The sequence below is a fragment of the Lucilia sericata genome, unplaced genomic scaffold (genome assembly GCF_015586225.1).
Source record: "Lucilia sericata isolate MDLA Ls3-8-SP2 unplaced genomic scaffold, ASM1558622v1 Contig001151F_arrow, whole genome shotgun sequence".
Lineage (NCBI taxonomy): Eukaryota > Metazoa > Arthropoda > Insecta > Diptera > Calliphoridae > Lucilia > Lucilia sericata.
In genome coordinates, this window is record NW_023995122.1 from 63960 (window position 1) to 74817 (window position 10858).

Consider the following 10858-nt stretch of genomic DNA (forward strand, 5'->3'; position numbering starts at 1 on the left):
TTTGTAGTAAATGACCGATATATGTATGTTATGAGTGATCATTTTGTTTAAACTAAGTAGTTTATTTTTTTATTATAATTATTTCCATTTTCATAATAATAAAAATCAATTCAGTACTTTGCCTTCTCTAGTGTAAAGTACTAAATGCATTAAATACAAATTAAATGAATGTACCATCACAATTGTCTAATAGGAACGCAAAATTAAACTTGGTAGCACTTTTTGTTGTTTACTAATAACAACCCTGTTTTACCCAGTTATTGTTTGTTGTCGCGCGCGTTTTGCATCGAGTATTGCAATATTCTGCAGAAAATGTGAAATAAATAAAGAATTTAAGAAATTAATCTAAATTTGTATAAAAGTGTTTAAAAACTATCTCAAACCATGACGGACCGTCGTAAAGATATGTGGAAACTGTTGTACAGTTTAGTAAATCGCAATGAAACAGAGCTAAATGATGTCTTTGTTTTTGTCGATGATATCTTGTGCAAGGAACCCAGTTTGATACGATATTCGGTGAAGGAGAGCACTAATCGTTTCCAAGACACTTTCATTTTATGGCTGGTCAATAAATTGGTAAAGTCTTTAAAAGTGGAAAGTGATCAGGATTATGAGTAAGTAAAGTTGACGACGGCTGCGGTTGTTGGGCACTTAGTGTGGATTATTTGTAGTGTTATTTTATGGTAGTCCAATCACATTTTTATTTCTATATATACACATTAGGAAACACTTTTCTATTAAAAGAAATGATTTTTAGAGAAAACTGTATAGATAATACGTGATAGCAGTTCCTAACTCCATTTTTTTATCTAACTTCCTACTTTTTGTCTTTCTATGTTCTCATTTAAGAATTCACGAAAAGAATTTAAAAGTTCAGCGTAAATTATTAAATTCCTGCCTCATAAATCGTGGCGTGCTCTTCGAAACCTTAATAAAAGCCTACATTTCAGCCATTGAACAATTATGTGAAGAATATTCTAAAGTGGACCTCTCCTGTCAAGAGGAAGTTGAAAGTCAGCTGCTTAAAATCACAGCATTCACATCGTCCGATGATTGTTTAAAAGAAATTGATCCAAATTTTAGTTTTCCTCTCATCGAGGTTGACATAGATGATGTGGACGATTATGTGCAGGCCTTATTACAAGTGTTGCATCATGGTCTATTTGTGGGTTATACCAATTACTCGCTAACCTTTGAAGGATCCTTAATGACAGTTCTTAAAGCTTTGAAAGAATGTGAATTTTCTACAAAACTCTATTGCTTACAATATTTGGGTAGAGTCTTTCAAAAGGTGCCCGTGCTTAACAACAACCTACAGCATCTGTATGAACTAAGCCTAAGAGCCTTAACAATGATGTGGAATTATATGCCCATATGGTTAAATAATAATTGTTTTGCTTTGGATTCTATAGATGAGTTTGTTGAAGAATCAAGCAGTTTTTTGAAAATTTTAAAGAATCTACAACATCAGGTGGAGCAAAAGGAGATACTCATACGTCACTGTTTCCTATTAATGGAGTATATGTTTGAAATTCATCAATGGCTACGTTATCGCACCGGTCAAAATACCCAAAATTTATTGGAAGTCTTTAAAACTTCAGTCGAATTATTATTTCAATTGATTAATTCTTCAACTATTGTCAAGGATCAGCAAGGAAAGTTTTTCAATCTTTTTTGGCGTGTTGTAGAGGATTATCCCCTTGTTTTGCGTCTCTTGCCCGCTTATTTGCATAACAATAAAGAAAAAACTAAACTTGATAAATATTTTAAGTTTATTGAAGTAAAAGTATTGGAATTTATAAAATTGGAAAAGTGGAATAAATCACAATTTGAAGTAGTCCATGAATGCTTAAATAGTTTAAAACTATGGGAACATATTTATCAGCATCAACAGCAATTAATGGAAGCAAAAAGTGTCTCCACCGTAAACGAGATAACACTACAAAACAAACTACCGAGTAATTGTATAAAAATAGAAAAATGGATCAAACCTTTGGACTTATGGTGCACAAAACTTAATCATTCCAGCCGTGTGTCACCCAATGAAATGGATGAAATAATAATTTCTGCATTTCTACTACAATCCAATATCATAGTTACTCAGTTGCCCTCTCAAATACAAGCTAAATTAATAGAAATTGTTTTAAAACCTATAAAAAATTTAAGTCCCATGAAAATACTTCAAAATGATTCAACCAGTTTGGAGCTTAGTTTGGAAATGTTAACTTTAATAAATAATTTAAAAAGCGAAAATGCCAACAGCAATATCAAACAATCTTTAAAGTCTGCAGGCAAACAAATATTTTCGTCTAACAAGGAACAAGATAATTTGATATTAAAATATTCTTCCTGTCTAAACAAGCAATGGATAACTATGGAGTATATAATGAAAGAATTTCTGGTAGCAAATCTTAAAAATAAAGAAGTCTATACCAATTTGCTAAAGTTATTAAGCTGTTTCAATGCTGAAACAAAAGAAATAATGGTAATAAAGAAATTTCCCTTTTCTGCGAATATTTGTGCAGTAAATTGTACAAAATTGTTGGAATCAGAGGTTTTATGTTTAAATTGCTTCAATGCATCTTTACTGCAATCTTCACAAAATTTAAAGGAGTTTTTGGAAAATAAAATCAATGTTCTATGTGTAAGCAAAATGGTTTCCTCTACGCTATCAACTAATCAAAAATTACCCGCTGATATGAAATTATTACTTATACAACAACTATTTTTAAACAAAGAACTACATCTCTTAAACAATCATCTTACCTATTGCAACATCACATCAGATGAATGCCTTAAATCTATATTTTCACTCACGGATATGACCAAAATCTATTTGCCTACAGTATCCTCAGTTTTGGCAAATTTCATACGAATTGAACCCGATTTCATTCATCAACTTTCCGCTGCTGTTTTACAAAAAGTTGTCGAATCCTTAAATACCGATCAAACTTATCAGCATCAAAAAATTATTTTGGAAATTATTGGTTGCTGTACCCAAAGTGGTTTACTTACAGAACATTGGCTTTTTCATTTCTTTAAAATGACTTTCTTTTATCTGCTGCATCCTGAGTCGAAGGTAGTACATGAGGCCATTTTAACGGGTTGTGAAATGTGTAGTGCTTATAATGTTCAACCCATTCAGCTGTGGAATTGGTATAAACGTGATGCTTTAAATTTAATAGTAAAGCTTATGATTTATGTTTATCTTACAAAGGGAGTACGAATGACCAGATCTCTAAAGGCGGTAAGTGTTTCTGTTATTTTTCAAACTAAATTAATCAAAAAACTAAATAATTCTGAGTTTTTGATGACCTTTTTACTTAAAATGCGTTTTCCCTAAAACAACTAAAACATAAAGACATTTTCACCCAAAAAGTGTTTTCATTAAAAAAATTTTTTCAATAAAATATAACTTTTTCAATAAAAACGAGCTTTTTCACAAAAAAAAGAGCTATTTCAAAAAACCCTTTCCAAGAAGAACTTCTCAAAAAAACTTCTATATATTCTACCCTATTCAACAAAACTTTTTTCTTTTCATTTTAGTTTACCAAAATGCTGGGCTTTTCTTGTGTCCAAGAATTCATTTGTAAATACTATCGTCTATTAGTAACTATGATTTTACCCTATTGTGTTAAGGCTCCCTTGTGCAAAGGACTCATTGTCAGTATATCGAAAATAACCCGAAAACCGGTAACCAATTTATTTGTGGTTTCCTTTCTTCGCATTTACACACACATTTATTTAACTGAAGACGCAGAGATTGGTAATGCCTGTATTGAGTTTATAGGCAAATGTACTGGGGCCAGTTTAAGCAAGCTAATGAATACTGATGTAAAGGTAGGTAAATTTAAAATTATGTTCACAGCTCATTTTCTGAAGACTCAATTTTGCTTTCTTTCAGCAAACAGTTTCGGAATTTCTGGTTTACTTTAATCGCAGTCCCACCTTTGTTATGCAAGCTTTTCAATGTCTACTACCCAATGAGGTAGGCGCCAGCACATCAATGGCTATGAAGAAATCTGTTAAAAGTCCCACCCATGAATTTGCCAGTTTTATTACTGATCGTTTTCTGGGTGTTATAACTTATTTCCAAACTTGTTTGGCCGAACCAAACTTTGAAAAACCTTTAAAAGAAGAAACTCTTTATAGTCTGGGACAAATCATGCGTTTAATTGGTTCTAGCAATGTCACGCAATTTCGTTTCAAAATTATAGCCATGTTAAGTTTTGTTCTCACGCTTAATGATCGTAATTTACAAAACATTTGTTTGAAAATTTGGAATATTTTCTTGCATATTGTTAATACTCAAGAACTGGGTCCTTCACTAAGTCGTATAGTGGCTTCATTGCAGCCTTTAATGTCTACAAATGCCCAGGAGGTTAATGATATCTATGATTATCTAATAATGAAAAACGATAGTCTATTGGGTGTTTATATACCAGATCTGTATTTCTTGGAAGACATGCCAGAAGTCAAGCCAAATATAAGGCAATATGTAGCACGCCAAACTGAGATTTTAAATATAGAACGTAATGGTGTGGCTGACAAATTGGGTTTCCTCTATAAACAAGTATGCAATGAAAATCTTCAGGTGCGTATTTATGGCTTAAATTACATGAGATCCTTCATAGCCAAATATCGCAGTGAAATAAATAATATGATATTGGATACGGTACCAGTAGACCCCCTAATCGAACAAATTGTAGATGAACTTATGAAAGGCTGTAGGCATGATGATCGTAATATGAATTTGGCTTCAGCTAAATGTTTAGGCGAATTGGGTGCCATAGATCCCAGTTATATGTCTGCAAATTTTTCCTTTATGAATTCGGCTGAAATCTCTTTAAGTATACATACCGATGATTTTGCCATAATGGCTTTAATGGAACTGTGTAAGGCGTATCAGTTTCAAAAGGATACAAAATATGTAGACAACTTTTCATTGGCTATACAAGAAACCCTATCGGTGTTTGGTGTGTCACCTAAAGAAAATAAAAAACTAAATGTTTGGGATGCTCTGCCTACTAGAATGCAACAAGTAATGGAACCATTACTCAATTCCTGTTATACCGGCTCGAGAAGAGAAAGTAAATTAACTGAACATCCCTTGTTTGAAAGTAGTCTTTGTCGCAGCTATGAGGACTGGTCATTTGCTTGGGCTTGTCGTCTAATAGAAATGGTACAATCAGATGAAACAAAACATTTATTAAATTCCTACAAACCCAGCATTAAAAGAGACACCAATATGTTGGGCATATTTTTCCCCTACATACTGCTACACGCCCTCCAAGAATGTCCTCAAGACAAAGTACAACAAATCTATGAAGAATTTATGGCCGTTTTCAACTTTTGTAGTCGTGATCATTCCACTCAACAAGAAATGGAAGTTTCCGGCTATAGAGAATTTAAATCTTCTAAATATGCTGCCGACAAAATGCCCTCGGAATCTAGCAATTCAGAACAATTTGAAACTTCCGAAACTTTAACTCAAACGTGCACAAAACTCTGTTCAGAGCAAGTGGATTTCTTGCAAAGATGGTGTAGAGAATGGCAAAAAGTCAATATGGTGGGTGGTAAACTCACCCAAACCGATAATCGTTTTAAGAATATTTATGATTTTCTTAAGAAATTCAATAAAGCTTTAATATCAAAAGCCAACTACAATTCGGGTGAATATGCCAGAGCTTTAATGTATTTAGAGGAATATATTGAAGAACAACCCTCGGTACGATTGCAAGAACAATTATCATTTCTTATTGAAATACATGGTAAATTAATGGATTCGGACTCGGTGGAGGGAGCTGTTTATATGAAGAAATCTAATTTATCTTTGGAAGAAGAGATATTAGTTAATCGTTTGATTGATAAACCCGAAGAGACTATAACCTGTTATGAGCAATTGTTGTCAAAAGATGATCATCAAATAAATCAGGATCATATTAAAGGTACATAATTGCTTTTTATAAAAAATTTAATATTTTTAAAAATTTTTTGCTAAGAAATTTCATAAAATCAAAATCAATTATTACTAAAAACTATTACTATTACAACACAAAATTTCACAAATTTCAAAAACATTTTATTTCACTAAAAAATTTTACCGAAATTATTTTTCGCTAAAAATTGTTATCGAAAAACTTTTCAAATTAAAAATTATCTAAAATCCGTTTTCACTGAAAATTTGACAAAAATTCATTTTTACTAAAATTTTTTTCTAAAATGTTTTAATCTTCACCAAAACTTTTTTCAAATAGTAAAAGTTCAATATGTATCAAATTTTCATTTTTATTCACAATTTCAGGAATGATTGATTGCTATCTGCGTATGGATAATCCTGAAACCGCCCTACTTATCACCGATGGCCTTTGGCAAAAACTGGCCGATCAATATACCGATGATTACTTCAAAGAATGTAAATCCGAATTGTTGTGGCGTTTAGGCCGTTACGATGAACTACAAGAGTTATTAGAGGATTCTGTGGTTAAGCGTAAAACTACCAATTGGAATATACAATGTGCTGAATCCTTTTTACTTTTCCGTCAACCAAACGATAAACAACTGCAGACATTTGAAAATTTCCTAGAACAACTGGATGTTATACGTTCCAATGTCGTTAGCTCTATGAGATCATGTTCTGTGGTAACAGGCAATTCTTATACACATTCCTATGATGAAGTCATACGTTTACATTTGTTAAATGAATTGGAAAATAATAAACAATTAATCAATGAAATAACAAAATATACAACCGTTAATAATACGGATAGACAAGATGCTAAGAATACTGAGCTATGCCTTAAAGAAGTGCAAGAATTCTTTAACAATTGGGATGCTCGTTTGGAAGTGTTACAGCCTATAGCTCGTGTTTTAGAGCCAGTATTTTGTTTCCGTCGCAATTTGCTTCTGGAAACGCAAAGAATTATGCAACAAGATTTGTCTTGTGCCAATAATCTCATACAAAAAGTTAATGATAAAATTAATGATTATTTGGTGAAATTATGGTTGCGTACCATACACATGAATCGTGAGGCTGGCTGCTTGCAGCAAGCTCAGATTTCCATAATGAAAGCAGAACAATATCAACCGGTTACCCTATTTTTGGAAAAAGCCAAACTTCTGTGGCAGAAAGGCAATCAAAGTAATTGCTTTAAGTTGTTGGAGGAAAACATTAAGGTACTTGAAAATAAATGTGAAGGTGATATACGTAAACTGGACACCGCCAGTCGTCATCTTTATGCGGAAACGAAATTTCTACAAGCTTCCTACAATGCCGAATCCATGAATATTTGCTCTGAATTGAATTTACGTTACTTTAAAGAAGCTGTTGCCGGCAACCGTACCAGTGAGAAATATTTGGTGCATTATTCTCAATATATGGAAAAAATTTATGACTCTTTTACCCGAGAACAAAAGGAATCGGAAAATGGCTGTCGTCTGCTATTGGATATAATGCTACACTATGCTAAATCCTTAAAATATGGCTATGCCAATGTGTATCAGTCTTTGCCTCGTTTGCTTAGTATATGGCTAGATTTCACTTCACAATTGGTATCAATGACCGACTCCAATCAAACTTCAGACTCTAGTCAAGCCGTTAAGATAAGTTTATTCCAAGAGTTGGCCAAGAAAATGAATGATATGATAAATAATTGTGTTAACATGTTGCCCACTAGTATATTTTATACCGCCTTTTCACAATTACTCTCACGCATTTGTCATCCTTCACCAGATGTTTTTAATAATTTAAGAAACATTTTCATTAAACTTATCGAACATTTCCCACAACAATCATTATGGATGTTATTGCCCATATTTAAGTCCTGTCACAATTCACGCATTAAACGTTGCCGTCTCATCTTTACCGATGCTCGTCTCAATAAACCCGCCTTCCAAAAGCTACTCAACGATTTTAATATGTTGGCTGAACGTTTAATTGAACTCACCGACAAAGAAGTTACCTTTGATCGTACTTATGAATTGAGTGGTTTAGTACGTCAACTTCCTAGACTTTTTGAGGATAGTAATTTTTCAAAAATAATGTTGCCCTTCGAAAAATTTATGCAACCTTCATTTCCCATAACTTCAACAGCAGAGTCTCTAAATTTAAATACGTCTATATCACCGGATACCACAGTTAACGCTTCTTCAGTGCCCAGTAATCCTTTTCCCAGTTGCTGTGTTTATTTGTGTGGCATAAGCGAAGAGGTGGTAGTTTTAAGATCTGCTGCTAAACCTAAGAAAATCACCATTGAATGTAGTGATGGTATCTCGTACAATGTTATGGTCAAGCCCAAAGATGATCTGCGCAAAGATTTCCGTTTAATGGAATTTAATGGTTTGGTTAAGCGGTTTCTTCATCAGGATTCAAAGGTGAGTGTAACTTTAACATGTTTACGTAACAAACAAAAGTACAGAAGTATATTAAAACCTGCAAGTGTAAATGATACTTCCTTTATCATACCTATAACATTGTCATTATATTCTCCTTCCCAAAAGGCTCGTCATCGTCGCTTACGCATACGCACCTACGCTGCCATACCCTTCAATGAAGAATGTGGTCTGGTTGAATGGTTACCCAATCTTAATTCCTTTAGAGGCATCTGTGTTTCCATGTATCGTATGCGTGGTTTGGGCATACCAGATCGAGCACTACGACAATGTGCTCTACCAAAAACAGATCCCATGGAAAAGAAAAGAGCCATGTTCACAAACGTCTTACTGACACGTCATCCACCCATCTTTCATGAATGGTTTAAACAACGCTTTCCCTCGCCTCACAGTTGGTATCAAGCTAGAAGTTCTTATGTTAAAACTATAGCGGTAATGTCAATGGTCGGTTATATATTGGGTTTGGGTGATCGTCATGGTGAAAACATACTCTTCGACGAAACGAATGGTGATGCAGTACATGTTGACTTTAATTGCCTCTTCAATCAAGGTGAATCATTTGCTTATCCAGAAATTGTACCTTTTCGTTTAACGCGCAATATGGTATTCGCTATGGGACCTTTGGGTGTGGAAGGTCTATTTCGTAAATGTTGTGAAATCACTTTACGTTTGTTAAAGGATGAGTCGAAAACCTTAATGTCTGTACTTCGACCATTTGTTTACGACTTGGGTGCTATAAATCGTTTGAAGGGAAAAACACATTCAGGTTTGGAAATAACCGATCCTAAAGCCATTACAGATGTTAAACGTATAGAAGAAAGGTTACAGGGTTACGTAAGTATAGCTGTATTCTAAAAAAAAACCAACAAAATATATAAATCTATTTTAATATTGCAGGTCAAACGTACTCTGGGTAATAGTATGCCTTTGTCTACCGAAGGCCAAGTTAATTTCCTTATAAACGAAGCTACAGATATTGATAATCTAGCTTCCATGTATATAGGCTGGGGTTCCTATATATAACGGCTGTGTCCACAAACTTTGTTATAAATAAATATGAAAACTCATTTGTTACTTTAAATTAAAGTTGCATATTTTCCACATCATCACAACAAATGAAACCACCACTACACAGAAGCACTTGTGGCAGCTCAACAACATAATTACAATTACTGGAACTTACATCCTACAAACATCTTGAACTTACTGCTAACTCTACTTACCTTAAAAACACCTGACCATCAGCAGTTTCCAACTTTTGAAAACACTAACCATAACAAAATATTCACAACAAAACGTTTCACACGGTTATTCGAAATATTCGTTCGTACGCGTTCGTTACGGTAATTAGAATTTCATTAATATTTATCACACAATTAACAACAAGCCAGTAATTTATTAACAAAAAATCTAACATTATAAATAAGTAAATATTAAGACACAGTATCTATAATAAAAGAACAAAACGTTTAAAACGGTTCCGGAAGATTTCGGTTATATCGGTAGTGTAGTGATCGTCCGCTCGTTCGTTACCAAAGTGTAAAAAGTGATCGTTCGGTATAGGAACTTTTCAAAATATTATAAAAATTATAGACTTTAGATTCGTTATAAAAACATACGTCGCGAGTGTTCAAACCATAAAATACAACTTGAAGTAGACATTTTTTGGACTGGAACTCAAGACTCAAGAATTTCATCAAGACTCAGGATATGACCGAACTGAAAAATTGTGTGGTGGTAAGGTAAGTGAAACTACATATTTCAACAATTGACAGACAACATCTATTTCTTCATGTTACAGTTTTACATTTACATTTTGCCTTAAAGGCAGTAAAAAGAAATAATAAGAAAAAATATAAATCTTACAAATGCATTTAAAATGTAACATAAATTGTTATCTGTTTATTGTTTTTAAATTATTTTTATTTTATTAATTTTTATTTATTTAAAAACAAATCAATGATAATATCGATATTATTTCGCTCGATTTACAGAACAGATATATAGAGAACTAAGAAAAATTAAGACGTATTGATTTATTTACTATATTTTTTGATCTTAATTTTCCTCGACTGGCATTTATGTCTTTAGTTTTTGTATTGGCAAGTTTATAAGCCATCTTGTCATTTATAGGTGCATTTTTCGTCATTTTTTCAGCATCCTTAAAACTTTAAACATGATATTACTTTGATTCTCCAAATTGTCCTCCTTTAAATCCTTATCAAAATAAGACCATTTTCATACTTCCAATTTAACAATTGAAAATCCTTAAACATCATTTAAAGTGTTTTAAATTGTATTAGTTATACATTGTAATTCAATTGTTTTTTATTTATCTATATTGTTCGTAATGTTTTGAACTCAAAGACATTCTTAAATTCTTGCTAAAATGTTTTTAATCTTCAAAATATTTATTTTGCTATTGTTGTTGCTGTTTTAATTTCAATATTCTTGGTAATCAGTTCAA

General features: G+C 32.7%; 1 protein-coding gene across 1 annotated transcript; it reads left to right on the top strand.

Moving 5' to 3' along the window:
* The first annotated feature begins 261 nt into the window (after positions 1–261).
* LOC119610310 (serine/threonine-protein kinase ATR) lies at positions 262–9472 on the top strand. The gene is made up of 7 exons (XM_037965471.1): positions 262–614; positions 850–3247; positions 3547–3840; positions 3905–5948; positions 6305–8373; positions 8500–9225; positions 9289–9472. The coding sequence occupies exons 1-7, from the start codon at positions 385–387 to the stop codon at positions 9412–9414; spliced, it is 7887 nt and encodes a 2628-aa protein (XP_037821399.1). The 5' UTR covers positions 262–384; the 3' UTR covers positions 9415–9472.
* Positions 9473–10858: the final 1386 nt, after the last annotated feature.